Source organism: Dendrobates tinctorius, unplaced genomic scaffold, assembly GCF_039654945.1.
Source record: "Dendrobates tinctorius isolate UK_male_01 unplaced genomic scaffold, ASM3965494v1 ptg000127l, whole genome shotgun sequence".
NCBI classification, from domain to species: domain Eukaryota; kingdom Metazoa; phylum Chordata; class Amphibia; order Anura; family Dendrobatidae; genus Dendrobates; species Dendrobates tinctorius.
This window is the reverse complement of record NW_027361795.1, coordinates 11,104,084-11,120,142: the sequence shown is the minus strand read 5'-3', so window position 1 is coordinate 11,120,142 and position 16,059 is coordinate 11,104,084. Positions and strand designations below refer to the sequence as shown.

Genomic DNA, 16,059 nt, shown 5'->3' with positions numbered 1-16,059 from the left:
AGCTGACGATCTGGCCAATTCAAAGAAAAAATTGACCAGATTCGACAGGAAATTATCTCCCAATCACATCATACAATGTACTGTCCTCACTCCCCCACTGCATCTAGCTCACTCTCTTGATTTTGAACCAGTCACAGAAGAAGTAGTAAGCAGGCTCCTTGCATCTTCTCACCCAACCACTTGCACCAGTGACCCATTTCCATCACATCTCCTCCAGTCCCTTTCCCCTGCTGTCACCCCTCACCTAACTAAAATATTCAACCTCTCAATCTCTTCTGGTATCTTTCCCTCCTCATTTAAGCATGCCATCATACATCCACTACATAAAAAACCATCCCTCGACCAAAACTGTGCCACTAACTATAGACCTGTCTCTAATCTTCCCTTCATCTCTAAACTCCTGGAACGCCTGGTCCACTCCCGTCTTATCCACTATCTCTTTGATAACTCTCTTCTCGACCCTCTCCAATCCGGTTTCCGCTCTTTACACTCTACTGAAACTGCCCTCACTAAAGTTTCTAATGATCTACTAACAGCTTAATCAAATGGTCATTACTCCATGCTAATTCTCTTGGATCTCTCTGCAGCATTCGACACTGTGGATCATCAGCTCCTCCTCACTATGCTCCGTTCCTTTGGCCTCAAGGACACCGTTCTCTCCTGGTTCTCCTCCTATCTCTCTGACCGCTCATTTACTGTATCTTCTGCCGGTTCCTCCTCCTCTCACCTTCCCCTTACTGTTGGAGTTCATCAAGGATCGGTTCTAGGCCCCCTCCTCTTCTTGTACACTGCCCCTATTGGTCAAACAATCAGTAGATTTGATTTCCAGTACCATCTCTATGCTGATGACACCCAATTATACGCTTCTTCTCCTGACATCACGCCAGCCTTTCTAGAAAACACTGGCGATTGTCTAAACGTTGTGTCTAACATCATGTCCTCACTATATCTGAAACTGACCCTGTCAAAGACTGAACTCCTTGTGTTTCCTCCCTCTACTAATGTACCTATACCCGACATTGCCATTTCTGTGTGTGGTTCCACTATTGCTCCCCAGCAACATGCCCGCTGTCTTGGGGTCATACTTGACTCCGAGCTTTCCTTTGCCCCCCACATTCGATCACTGGCTCGCTCTTGTCATCTGCACCTCAAAAACCTTTCTAGAATTCAACCTTTTCTTACTTTTGACTCTGCAAAAACTCTTAATGTTTCTCTTATTCATTCTTGTCTCGACTGTTGTAACTCTCTTCTAATCGGTCTCCCTCTTACCAAACTCTCCCCTCTCCAATCTGTCTTGAATGCAGCAGCCAGGATCATATTCATCACCAATCGTTACACCGATGCCTCTACCTTGTGCCAGTCATTACACTGTCTACCCATTCACTCCAAAATTCAGTATAAACTTATTACCCTCACCCACAAAGCCCTCCATGGCTCAGCACCACCCTACATCTCCTCCCTTGTTTCAGTATATCACCCTACCCGCGCCCTCCATTCTGCTGATGACCTGAGGTTAGCATCCTGAATAATCAGAACCTCCCACTCCCGTCTCCAAGACTTTACACGTGCTGTGCCAATTCTTTGGAATGCACTTCCCAGGTCAATACGATTAGTACCCAATCCCCACAGTTTTAAGCGTACCCTGAAAACTCATTTATTCAGACTGGCCTATCGCCTCAACACATTAACCTTATCTATCCCTGTGTGGCACAGCCAAAAAGTTTTACCATAACCAGGTTCCCCGCATCATGTTCCCACATGCTTTATGCATCCATTAGCCCTCTGTGTCTGTACTGTTACACACTTAACATTATGGCTGGTCCATACAATCAGGGCGATTGTTACCACCCACCTTTCGTGTCTACCTCTTTCCTCCTAGACTGTAAGCTTGCGAGCAGGGCCCTCATTCCTCTTGGTATTTGTTATACTCCATTGTGATTATTGTTATACTGTAATGTCTATTGTCTGTACAAATCCCCTCTGAAATGTAAAGTGCAGTGGAATATGTCGGCGCTATAGAAATAAAATTTATTATTAATTTTTATTAATGCTGTTCTCCTTGTGGTAAAAGTGATAAAATGTTATTCTCTAGGTCAGTATGTTCACTGCGGTGTCAGGGATAGATAGAAAGTTTATGTATATAAATATACATATAAAATGTTAAGTTTTACATCATCATATTGAAAGCTGTTATTAAAAATCTTCCTTCAAAAGAGTTTTTTGTGAAGTTTTTTTTTTTCAGTATGCATTGGAAGTTTTTATTTGCACCATTTTGGAGGATATAAAATTCCGTTTATCTTTTTTTTTTTTTTTCTCTCCCCATTTCCCTAATTTATGTGCTGGCAGAATGAGCAAAAAAACAGCATTGCACTATGCATTAATATTGACAATGAAGCATGTTAGTTTACCCCCTTCATAATGGAGCCATTTTTCATTTGTTTGTTTTTTGCTCGCCTTCTTCCCAGAGCTATAACTTTTTTTATTTTTCCGTCAATATGGCCATGTGAGGGCTTGTTTTTTGCGCGACGAGTTGTACTTTTGAATGACACCATTGGTTTTACCATATTGTGTACTCAAATATGGGAAAAAAATCCCAAGTGCGGTGAAATTGCAAAAAAAAAGTGCAATTACACAAGTTTTTTGGATTTATTTTTCTTTACAATGTTCACCAAATGCTAAAACTGACCTGCCACTATGATTCTCTTGGTCATTATGAGTTCATAGACACCAAACATGGTATATTAACCCCTTCCTGACATCTGACGTACTATTCCATCCATGGGACCCGGGCCCCTATGCCCATGGACGGGATAGTACGTCATAGTGTTCAGCGGCGCTCACGGGGGGAGTGACGCTGATCGCAGCCGGGTGTCAGCTGATTATCACAGCTGATACCCGGCACATTGTCAGGAGTGGTCACGGACCGTCCCCGGAACGTTAACCCTTGGCACACTACGATCAAACACGATCTCGGTGTACCGGGGGTTTAGGGCAGCATCGGCAGGAAGGGGGCTCCCTCCGTGCTTCCCTGAGACCCCCGCAGCAGCGCGATGTGCAGCACTGCTGCGGGGGCCTCCTTCCCTGCAAGTCGCCGGATCCAATATGGCGACAGGGACCTTCGGGGCCCTGCAGGGAGCCAACTTCCTCACTGCCTGCTGAGAGCAGGCATGAGGAAGCCTGCTTCAATGCCTGTGTCATATCGCTGATCTGTCACAGATCTGTGATGTGTCAGATCAGCGATCTCGCACGTGACAGTGATGTCCTCCCTGGGACAGTGTAATAAAGTAAAAAAAAAAAAAAAAGTGTAAAAATAATTTTATAAAAAAATCGCTAAATAAATTTAAAAAAAAAAAATATTCCTCTAATAAATTCATTTTTTGGAAATAAAAAAACAATAAATGTACACATATTTAGTATCGCCGCGTCCGTTACGACCCGCCCTATAAAACTGTCCCATTAGTTAACCCCTTTAGCGAACCCCTTAAAAAATAAAAATAAAAAAACAAAAAATAATGCTTTATTATCATACCGCCGAACAAAAAGTGCAATAACGCGCGATAAAAAAGACGGATATAAATAACCATGGTACCGCTGAAAACGTCATCTTGTCCCGCAAAAAAACGAGCTGCTACACAGCGTCATCACGAAAAAATAAAAAAGTTATAGCTTGCAGAATAAAGCGATGCAAAAGTAATGTTTTTATATAAAATTGTTTTCATTGCATAAAAGCGCCAAAACATAAAAAAAAGCGACATAAATGAGGTATCGCTGTAATCGTACTGGCCCGAAGAATAAAACCGCTTTATCAATTTTACCGCACGCGGAACGGTGTAAACGTGCTGGTTTTTGTTCATTTTGCGTCCCAAAAATCGGAATAAAAAGCGATCAAAAAATTTCACGTGCCCAAAAATGGTACCAATAAAAACGTCAACTCGTCCCGCAAAAAATAAGACCTCGCATGACTCGGTGGGTGAAAATATGGAAAAATTATAGCTCTCAAAATGTGGTGATGCAAAACTATTTTTCCAATAAAAGGCGTCTTTTAGCGTATGACAGCTGCCAAACATAAAAACCCACCATAAATAGCAAATCAAACCCCCATTTATCACCCCCTTAGTTAGGAAAAAATAATAAAATTACATTTTTTTTTTTACTTATTTCAATTTTCCCATTAGGGCTAGGGCTGAGATTAGGGTTAGGGGTGTGTTGGGGTTAGGGTTGGAGTTAGAATTGGGGGGTTTCCACTGTTTGGGCACATCAGGTGCTCTCCAAACGCAACAGTGCGTCTGATCTCAATTCCAGCCAATTCTGCGTTGTAAAAGTCAAATGTTGCTCCTTCCTTTCCAAGCTCTGCCATGCATCCAAACAGTGTTTTACCCCCACATATAGGGTATCAGCCCACTCAGGACAAATTGCAAAACAACTTTTGGCGTCCAATTTCTCCTGTTATCCTTAGGAAAATAAAAATTGGGGGCAAAAATATCATTTTTGTGTAAAAAAAAAATAAAAAAAAAAAAAAAAAAAATATATATATATTTTCACGCCCGGGCGTTATAAACTTCTGTGAAGCATTTGGGGATTCAAAGTGCTCACCACACATCTAGATATGTGCCTTAGGGGGGTCTAGTTTCCAAAATGGGGTCACTTGTGGGGGGTTTCCACTGTTTAGGTACATCAGGGGCTCTCCAAAGGCAACATGACACCCACAGACCATTCCATCAAAGTCTGCATTCCAAAACGTCACTACTTCCCTTCCTAGCCCCGACGTGTGCCCATACAGTAGTTTTCTCCCACATATGGGGTATCAGCGTACTCAGGACAAATTGCACAACAACTTTTGGGGTCCAATTTCTCCTGTTACCCTTGGGAAAATAAAAGAATTGGAGGACTAAAAGATCATGTTTGTGGGAAAAATGACTTTTTTTTTTTTTTATTTTCACGCCTGGGCGTTATAAACTTCTGTGAAGCACTGGGGGTTTCAAAGTGCTCACCACACATCTAAATATGTTCCTTAGGGGGTCTAGTTTCCAAATTGGTGTCATTTGTGGGGGGTTTCCACTGTTAAGGCACATTAGAGGCTCTCCAAACGTCTCATGCTGTCCAATCTGAATTCCAGCCAATTTTGCATTGAAAAAGTCAAACGGCGCTCCTTCCCTTCTGAGCTCTGCCATGCCCTGAAGCAGTGGTTCCCCCCCACATATCAGGTATCAGCGTACTCAGGACAAATTGCACAATAACTTTTGCAGTCCAATTTCTCCTGTTACCCTTGGTAAAATAAAAAAAATTGGACCTGAGATAATTTTTTTGTGAATAAAAATTAATGTTAATTTTTTTTTTAAACATTCAAAAAATTCCTGTGAAGCACCTGAAGGATTAATAAACTTTTTGAATGTGGTTTTGAGCACCTTGAGGGGTGCAGTTTTTAGAATGGTGTCACTTTTGGGTATTTTCTATCATATATACCCCTCAAAGTGACTTCAAATGTGATGTGGGCCGTAAAAATAAAATGGTGTTGCAAAAATGAGAAATCGCTGGTCAACTTTTAACCCTTATAGCTTCCTAACCAAAAAAATTTTGGTTCCAAAATTGTGCTGATGTAAAGTAAACATGTGAAATGTTACTTAAGTTTTTTTGTATGCCATATCTCTGTGATTTCAGGGCATAAAAATTCAAAGTTGGAAAATTTTCAAAATTTTCACCAAATTTCCGTTTTTTTTTTTTTCACAAATAAACGCAAGTTATATGTATGAAATTTTACCACTAACATGAAGTACAATATGTCACAAGAAAACAATGTCCAAATCAGTGGGATCCATGGAAGCATTTCAGAGTTATTACCTCATAAAGGGACAGTGATCAGAACTGTAAAAATTGGCCCGGTCATGAACGTGCAAACCACCCTTGGGGGTAAAGGGGTTAAGTGGTGAAAAAAAAAATCCAAAGTTTCTTTAAAAAAAATTGCACCATTTTCTGATACCTGTAGCGTCTCTATTTTTCGTGATCTCGGGCTGACGTCTTTAATTATACCATTTTGGTGCAGATATGATCTTTTGATCGCTCCGTTATTGCATTTTAATGCAGTGTTGCGGTAACCAAAAAAACTTAATTCTGGCGTTTTGAAATTTTTCTCTCCGCTACGCCGTTTAGCGATCGGGTTAATTTGTTTTTTTATGTTGATCGGGGGATTATGAATGTGGCAGTACGAAATATGTGTATGTTCGTTTTTTTTTTTTTTGTTTGTTTGTTTGTTTTATTTTGAATGAGGTGAAAGGGGAGGTGATTTGAACTTTTATATTTTTCTTTTTTTATATTTTTAGAAACTTTTTTTTTTTTTTTTTCCTTTTTTGGCATGCTTCAATAGTCTCCATGGGAGACTATAAGCTGCCATAACCCAATCGCCTCTGCTACATGCAGGCAATGATCTGATCACCAGTATGTAGCAGAATTGCTGGCTTTATATGAGTGTCGACCACCGGGCGGAGCGGGGTTATCCAGCACTTTGTAATTCTTTACTACGGGCTTAAGAGCTTACAGGTAGGTAGTTGCTAACTAGCTGGCACAGAAGGGCCACAGACCCCTCCTGCTGGTGATTGCATCGGCAGAGCAGCGGTCACTCTTCCGCTCTGTGATGGGGCATGACTTCCAATGTCGTGCTGTTGGAGAGAAACTGTTAATCGGCATGATGTTGGCAGTCACGCCCCGTGGACATAATAACCCAGAAGAAGAAGAGCTGCTCTGCTGACGTTGAGCAGCTGAATTTCTGATAGGATTGTCCTGAAGCCATCGCCAGGTAGACTCTGTTAGCAACTACCAGACTTTTAGCTGTTAGGCCCATAGTAAAAAAAAAAAAAAAGACAACCTCATTAATGGTTTGGTAGTATTTAATAAGTTAATTGAGGAAAACCTCACCTCAGATATGCTTTCTTAGTCATGTTAACACATGTAAATCCTTGAGAAATCCAATGTCTTTCAGTAAAACAAAAACCTGATCTAAAAATGATTTTCACAGTGTTAGGCTATTGTCTTCCATTTGCAGAAATTATTTTTCTGAATTAAAAAGTGAAGTTCTGACCTGGATTGCTAAAACCTCTATGTAGCTACACTATAAATAAATCTTCTACAGTTCAAAGAAATTTTGTCCGGTAATCCTTGCGGGATGTTATTAAGTTAATAGAGATTTTACCTAGATGTTCAGCTAGGCACTAAAATTGTTTTTGTTTATAAAGTATGCATGATGGCATGTTTTTTTTTTTTTTTAAGGGCACACTGGCCTAGTTCAGAAGAAATGTATCACCGTGGAGGAGACCGAGGATGGCAGCATGGACACCACCAGATGGATGTAAGTGTTTCTGATACACCAGTGAATTTACTAATTGAGCAATGTTGCTCTTGTAAGAGAACAGAATGGCTACAGAATTAACTTTGCGTGGCTACAGTTGAAGGATATTCCTTTTGCTTTTTAGGTCATCCTTAAAAAGAATCATGCTAGAATGATCCCTTGCTTTGAGAACCATTTAGATTTGGTGGTATCTGGTGTTTTTTGTTCTAAATTTTAATTTTGTAAGTGTGATCTTTGATCAAACTTCTTATGTGTAATCTTCTCACGTGCATCTTCGATTATATTCACACGAATACTGTGCTTCCCCCTGACAAGCTGTGACAGAAAGAGACAGCATATCAGCCTGTGCAATTTGCTTTATTTTCTATTATTTATATTTGTATACCGCATGGGCCCCATAAGATGCTCCATACAAAATACACCCCATATAATGCTGCACAAAGGTTAATAATGACCCCATAATATGCTCCATAGAATAATATGCCCCATATGCTGCTCCAGAAAGGTTATGGCCCCATAAGATGCTCCATAGATTATGCCCCATATGCTGCCCCATAAAATGTTCCATAGAATAGTCCCCATATGCTGCCCCCATATGATGCTCCATAGGTTATGCCCCCATATGCTGCCCCCATAAGATGCTCCATAGATTATGCTCCCATTTGCTGCCCCCATAAGATGCTCCATATATTATACCCTATATGCTGCCCCCATAAGATGCTCCATAAATTATGCCCCCATGTGCTGCTGCATTTAAAAATAAAAAAAAATGACATACTCACCTCTCCGTTGCTGGGACCAGCTGCTGGTGTCACTGCTGGCACCTGAGATATTCACCTGTCCCCCGGTCCATCGCTGCTTGCTGCTGTCTGGCACGTCATCTGTCAGTGACGGTCAGACAGCAGAGGGCACGGTGACGTGGTTAGTAGACCCCGGTCAGGTGAGTATCGCTATACTTACCCGTCCTGGCACGGTCTCTGCAGCTCCCAGCTTCTCCGCGATCTCCCTTTCTGCCTTCAGTGCATATTCATGAGTTTAATGAGCGGTACCATGTGACCGCTGAAGGAAGGGAGATCGTGGAGAAGCTGGGGGCTGCAGTGACCGTGCCAGGACGGGTAAGTATGACCTGACACCCCCGCCCCCCTCCGACCCCCTGGTGTATATGACTCGAATATAAGCTGAGAGCGGGACTTTCAGCCCAAAAAAATGGGCTGAAATTCTCGGCTTATATTCGAGTATGTACGGTATATTGGTCCTGTTTGGACTCAAAGGGTTATTCCCACAATATCAAGCATAGCTGAGTGGCTGAAAGAGAATGTGTTCTCAAAAAGAAAATGTAAAACAATATAAAGAGAGTAAAGTATTAATGTTTTTTTACTTTTCAAAAATGGCATTTAACATACATTTTGATTTTTCACATTTTGACAATTATACGTTATGGAAAGTAGAATCAACAACATATATAAAAATGAATACATTACACAATACTGCTTTATGTCTACCATAGCTAGCAGTTTGCTTTTCAGAATATTACATACCTGGCTGATATTGTATTTTAATCAAACTGAATTTATACATGTAGTTCAAAAAATATATAAATAAATGGCAATTATAGTAACTCTTCCAACTGTTTGTTATTTTCATTGTAACTATATTTTTATATGCCTCAGAGTATATTTTTGGGTGTATTGGGAACATAAATTTTATTTACACTCGTACACACATCTATACAGGGCAATAACTAAATGGTCCATAATGATACTACTAAGGAGAGTCGCTGATGGAATATCCGGTGTAATAAACCATTGCCCCAAATATTTATTACTTTAAGGGCCTTCCTTTTAATGTATATTCCCCACTCTAGACACAAGAGGTTGTTGATTCTGGACTTTTATTCTTCCAACCCTGGTCCATCCATTGCAATGGTATCAACTTTCTGGCTTGAAAAATAATTCTACATACTAAATCCACCCCTTCACCCAACATTCAAAGTATGCAAATTTTGTGGACGAATTGAAATTGTATTTCAAAAATTGGGCTTTTAAGTGTAGATAATCCTTTTCAATAGTCACCAATTCTTGAGCACTCGTGTAAGGCTACTTGCATTAGGAGGCGCAGCGTATGCTTGGCGTGAAGCTCCGCCCCTTGCCGTGCCTTCTCCGGTCAGCCTTGCCTATAGGCGCATAACTGCTTGCGACCTGCGTACCCTAACTTTAGCATTTGGCACGCAGGCCATGCACAGGTATGTGTAGGTTTGACGGTGCGCCGGCTGCACCAAAATGAAACACGTTTGGGGGAGTCCTAGATACTCTATGGATAAAAAAAAAAAAATATTGCCTTTAAAAAAAAAAATTAAGTTGTTTATTTAGTTATATGTTCAGTAGGTGCGCAGGAGCCCACGCCATTTTTTACCCCAAAATTAAACCCTGTTCATTAATAAACATCGGCCTGAGTATTATATATCTATCTAAATCCACAAAAATGGAAGCAGCACACCATAATAGAATCAATCCATGTGCAGTTTAATTGTCCAACTGGCGACGTTTCGGTCCCAAAAGACGTGTGGAACTTTCTCAAGCAGTGTCATGGTGCAAATGCATAGTATTTAAAGCATCTAAACTATATAGATATTTAACAATTATCAAATATATAAAACATACCACATTATTTAAACAGTACAAAAGCACAGTTATAGTGCATTAACAATGTGATGTGCTAAAGTGCATATTAATATAAAAATACATATACATGATCATTTTTCACATATCAAAAAAGATAATTAGTGATCAAGGACAGCTGTGCATTAATAAAAACAGACCTTATGTCCATCTTCCGCCAGCAGTAATCACCCAGTGGACATAAGGTCTTTTTGTAGTGATGGTCGAGTTTTGTGCTCTTAGCGGGGTTCACTCCCTTTGCTCTTCAGTTATGGGTTTCCAACCTCAGCTCATGGTGGGGGGGGTGATCCCATAACTATATTGACCAGTACCATAGCCATGTAACCCCATAATAGATCATTAGTTATAGCTCTGGAATGCTTTAACGAATCCCACTGATTCTGAGATTTGTTTTTTTTGTGACATATTGTACTTCATGATGGTAGTAAAATTTATTCGATATGACTTGCGTTTATGAAAAAAACGGAAATATGGTGCAAATTTAAATTTTTTTATGCAATTTTAAAATTTTAATTTTTATGCCCTTAAATCAGAGAGATGTCACACAAAATACTTAATAAATAACATTTCCCACATGTCTACTTTACATCAGCACAATTTTGGAAGCAAAATTTTTTTCTTGTTAGGAACTTATAAGGATTAAAAGTTGACCAGCAATTTCTCATTTTTGCAACAACATTTGCACCCCTCAAGGTGCTCAAAACCACATTCAAGAAGTTTATTTTCCCTTTACGTGCTTCACAGGAACTGAAGCAATGTGGAAGGAAAAAATTAACATTTAACTTTTTTTTACAAACCTTTCACTTGAGAACCAATTTTTTTTTTTTTTATTTTCACAAGTGTAAAAGAGAAAATGAACCACAAAATTTGTTGTGCAATTTGTCCTGAATACGCCGAAAACCCATATGTGAGGGCAAACCACTGTTTGGGCGCATGGCAGAGCTTTGAAGTGAAGGACTTTTTCAATGCAGAATTGGCTGAAATTGAGATCGGACACCATGTCGCGTTTGGAGAGCGCCTGATGTACCTAAACAGTGGAAACCCCCACAAGTGACACCATTTTGTAAACTAGACCCCTAAAGGAACTTATCTAGATGTTGGTGAGCACTTTGAACCCCCAACGCAGAGCTGTGAAAATAAAAAATCATTTTTTTTCCTCAAAAATAATTTTTTAGCCCACTTTTATTTTCACAAGGGTAACAGGAGAAATTGGACCCCAAAAGTTGTTGTTCTGTTTGTCCTGAGTACGAAGGTACCCCGTATGTGGGGGGTAACCACTGTTTGGGCGCATGGCAGTGGTCCGAAGGGAGGAAGCACCGTTGGACTTTTTGAACGCAAAATTGGCTGGAATTGGTGGCGCCATGTCGCGTTTGGAGACCCCCTGCTGTACCTAAACAGTGGAAACCCCCCAATTCTAACTCCAACCCTAATCACAACCCTAACCCCAACACACCCCTAACCATAACCCTAATCCCAACCCTAATCCTGACCCTAACACTAAAGGGGGTTTTACACATAGCGATATCGCTAGCAATATCGCTAAAACGTCACTGGTTTTGTGACGTTATAGCGATATCACTGGCGATATCGCTATGTGTGATACTTACCTCCAACCGGCTCCCCCGCTGTCCATAGCTGATCGCGCGAGATCAGGCGGCTACATTTCTCGTCGTCTGCTTCCTGCTGGGCTTCCTGCTATGTGAGACGAGCGACGCTGGACGCGGGCGGGAGGACGTCAGGATCGCTGTGTGTGAAAGGTGAATATCGTGCGCTGCGTCGCTGCTGCATCGCTGTGAGATCTTCCTGTGTGAAAGCTCACTAGCGATCATTTAGCGATGCACCAGCGATCCTGACCGGGTCGGATCGCTAGTGCATCGCTAAATGTAAAAGGGCCTTAACTTTAGCCCAACTCACTTTAGGCTAACTCTAACCTTAATGAGAAAATGGAAATAAAATGCATTTTCTTTATTCCATTGCTTTTCCCTAACTAAGGGGGGGGGGGGGAGGTTATTTACTTTTTTATTTTGATCACTGTGATGGGGTCTATCACAGTGGCCAAAATTAACCAATAGGAAAATTTTTCCTATTGTTGCCGGTTGGCAGATCTCGCACTGCCATTTTCTTACCGGAATAAGACACCGGCGGCCGTGGGGGTAAGCCAGGAGACCCAAGGACATCAGGAGGTACTGGGGGGATCGGAGACCCTTTATCTCTCTCCTCTGATGTGCGATCACATCAAAGGAGAGAGAAACTAACCCCTCTCTGACATAAGATGTACTATTCCGTCCATGTGACCTGGGAATTAATAGTACGCCAAGTGCGATCAGCCGCGCTCCCCCATTTCTCACAACTGGCACTAAGTGCCAGGAGCGGTCATGGACCACTCCCGGCACTTTAACCCTCGGAACACTGTGATCGGAACACAGAGAGAGAGAGAGAGAGAGAGAGACGGAAGTTGCAAGCTCCGTTTTGAAATCTTTAAGGATGGTGACAGACAGCAACTTTTGGCGGATCCTCAAAAAAAAATCCGTCACAATCCGCCATTAATGCAAGTCAATGGGGAAAAAAAACGGATCCTCAAAAGAAAATTGAGGATCCGTTTTTTTCAAAACCTGGCGGATTGTGACTGATTGTAAAAAACTGAAGTGTGAAAGAGGCCTTATATGGCATGCGGATCTGCCATATAAGCGATCAGTCTGCACAAAATGAGTGTCCCATAGTGGGACAAAGTGTAAAAGTAAGAATGAAATAAAAAAAAAACTGTAAAAATATTTAAAAAAAAATAATAAAATCAATATTTATTCCATCAGTAAATAAATATTTTAATAAAAAAAAATCCAGACAATAAAAGTACACATTTAGTATTGCCGCATCCGTAGCGACCTGACCTTTAAAACTGTCCCACTAGTTAAGCCCTTTAATGAACACCATAAAAAAAAAAAGGCGGCAAAATATCAATGCTTTATCAACATACCGCCGAACCAAAAGTGGAATAATGCGCGATCAAAAAGACGGATATAAACGTGGTACCTCTGAAAACGTCATCTTGTCCCACAAAAAATAAGCCGCTATATAGCTCATCACCAGAAAAATAAAAGTTAGCTCTCAAAATAAAGCGATGCAAAAATAATGATTTTTTACATAAAATAGATTTTATTGTATAAAAGCGCCAAAACATAAAAAAAATATAAATGAAGTATCACTGTAATCGTACTGACCTGAAAAATAAAACTGCTTTATCAGTTTTACCACACGCGGAACACGTTATAAACGCACCCCCCCCCCCAAAGAAATTCATGATTTGCTGGTTTTTGTTCATTCTGCCTTCCAAAAAATCAGAATAAAAAGCGATCAAAAAATGTCACGTGCCCAAAAATGGTACCAATAAAAACGTCAACTCGTCTCGCAAAAAACAAGACTTCACATGACTCTGTGAGCCAAAATATGGAAAAATTATAACTCAATGTGGTGATGCAAAAGCTATTTTTTGCACTAAAAAGCATATTTTAGTGTGTGACAGCTGCCAAGCATAAAAACACGCTTTAAAAACCCGCTATGGATAGTAAATAAAAAAAACTTTTATCACCCCCTTAGTTAAGGAAAAATCTAAAAAAAAAAAAGGACCTTATTTATTTTGTTAGGGTTGCGGCTAAACTTAGGCTTAGGATTGGGGTTAGGGGTGTGTTGGAGTTAGGGTTGGAGTTAGAATTGGGGGGATTCCACGGTTTAGGGACATCTGGGACTCTCCAAACCCGACATGCACCTGATCTCAATTCCAGCCAATTCTGCGTTGAAAAAGTCAAATGATGCTCCTTTCCTTTCAAGCTCTGCCATGCGCCCAAACAGTGGTTTACCCCCACATATGGGGTGTGACCATACTCAGGACAAACTGCAAAGCAACTTTTTGGGTCCAGTTTCTCCTGTTACCCTTGGGAAAATAAAAAAATTTTTTTTAAACATTCAAAAAATTCCTGTGAAGCACCTGAAACGTTAATAAACTTCTTGAATGTGGTTTTGCGTACCTTGAGAGGGTGCAGTTTTTAGCATCGTGTCACTTTTGGGTATTTTCTATCATATAGACCCCTCAAAGTGACTTCAAATGTGATGTGGTCCCTAAAAAAAAAAATGTGTTGTAAAAATGAGAAATCACTGGTCAACTTTTACCCCTTATAACTTCCTAACAAAAAAAAAAAAAATTTGGTTCCAAGATTGTGCTGATGTAAAGTAGACATATGGGAAATGTTATGATAGGGTATTCAGAGACCCTTCTAACACACACTTAGAGACCCTTTTTATGAATATCTCTCAAACGCTATTAAGGCCCCGTCACACATGGCAATCTCGCTAGCGAGATCGCTGCTGAGTCACAAGTTTTGTGACACAACAGCGATCTCACCAGCGAGATCGCTGTGTGTGACAGCGATCAGCGACCGGCACCCCTGCCGGTATCACTGATCGCTCTGGGAAACCTCTGGACTTTTCTTTGGTCGCTGGTCTCCCGCTGGCCAGCACGCATCGCTGCGTGTGACAGGTGGGAGACCAGCGATCTGCTGGTAACTAACGTACACATCGGGTATCCAAGGGACGGGCGTCCCTTAGATACCCGATGTGTACGTTAGTTACCAGCGCACTGATGCAGGGAGCTGGTAACTAACGTACACATCGGGTATCTAAGGGACGCACGTCCCTTGGATACCTGATGTATACGTTAGTTACCAGCTCCCTGCATCAGCTCGCTGGTAACTAACGAACACAGCGACGCTGCGCGCTCGGCGTCGCTGTGCTGATCGCTGGTGAAGCGGTCTGTGTGACAGCTCACCAGCGATCACATAGCGACTCACCAGCGATCCTGACACGTTGATATCGTTGTCGGGAACGCTGGTGAGTCGCTATGTGTGACTCCAGCTTTACTCTCATAAACTAGAACAACACCTATTTATGTAAGATGACATTTGCTTACAGTGAGACTTTGAACATATCAGATAAGTTGTACATTTCTTTGGGTCAACACAACCTGATGACTGATAAACACGCAAATTAGCATTTGACACATAGCACAGTATCGATTTGAGGTAGCTAATGACAGTTGGCATATAATTAAATTAGATAAAGGCTTAGTAGCTATGGTGGCTAATGATGAAGATTAACCCCTTTCTGCCATCCGACGTACTATCCCGTCCATGTGCCCTGGGCCCCTATGCCCATGGACGGGATAGTACGTCGGCGCGATCAGCGGCGCCCACGTGGTGAGCGCCGCTGATCGCGGCCAGGTGTCAGCTGATTATCACAGCTGACACCCGGCACAATGTGTCAGGGGCGGTCACGGACCGCCCCCGACACGTTAACCCCTTGCACACCGCGATCAAACATGATCGCGGTGTACCGGGGGTTAAAGGGAAGGATCGGCAGGGAGGGGGCTCCCTCCGTGCTTCCCTGAGCCCCCCACGGCAGCGCAATGTGCAGCGTTGCTGCGGGGGGCTCCTTTCCTCCAGGCCCCCGAATCCAAGATGGCGACGGGGGCCTTCGGGGGCCTGAGGAAGCTGGCTTCCTCAGTGCCTGCAAAGCGCAGGCATGAGGAAGCCTTCTGCAGTGTCTGTGTCAGATCGCTGATCTGTCACAGTGATCTGTGATGTGACAGATCAGCGATCTGTCACAGGACAGTGATGTCCCACCTGGGACTATTTAATAAAGTAAAAAAAAAAAATAAAAAAAGTGTTAAAATAATTAAAAAAAAAATCGCCAAATAAATTAGAAAAAAAAAAAAAATATTCCCCCAATAAATCCATTTTTTGGAAATAATAAAAAAAAAACAATAAAAGTACACATATTAGGTATCGCCGCGTCCGTAATGACCCGCCCTATAAAACTGTCCCATTAGTTAACCCCTTTAGCGAACCCCTTAAAAAATAAAAATAAAAAACGAAGCAAAAAATAATGATTTATTATCATACCGCCAAACAAAAAGTGTAATAACGCGCGATCAAAAAGACGCATATAAATATCCATGGTACCGCTGAAAACGTCATCTTGTCCCGCAAAAAA

General features: G+C 41.4%; 1 protein-coding gene across 4 annotated transcripts in view; it reads left to right on the top strand.

Annotated features, from left to right (window-relative positions):
- Positions 1 to 16,059, top strand: part of LOC141047417 (uncharacterized) — a 143,343-nt gene that overhangs the window by 34,274 nt on the left and 93,010 nt on the right. For all 4 annotated transcript variants that reach the window (XM_073542498.1, XM_073542500.1, XM_073542499.1 and 1 more), the window contains one exon: positions 7,261 to 7,339. In XM_073542498.1, the coding sequence (XP_073398599.1) occupies positions 7,286 to 7,339 (54 nt within the window). In that variant the 5' untranslated portion in view covers positions 7,261 to 7,285. The remainder of the gene's footprint in view (positions 1 to 7,260; positions 7,340 to 16,059) is intronic.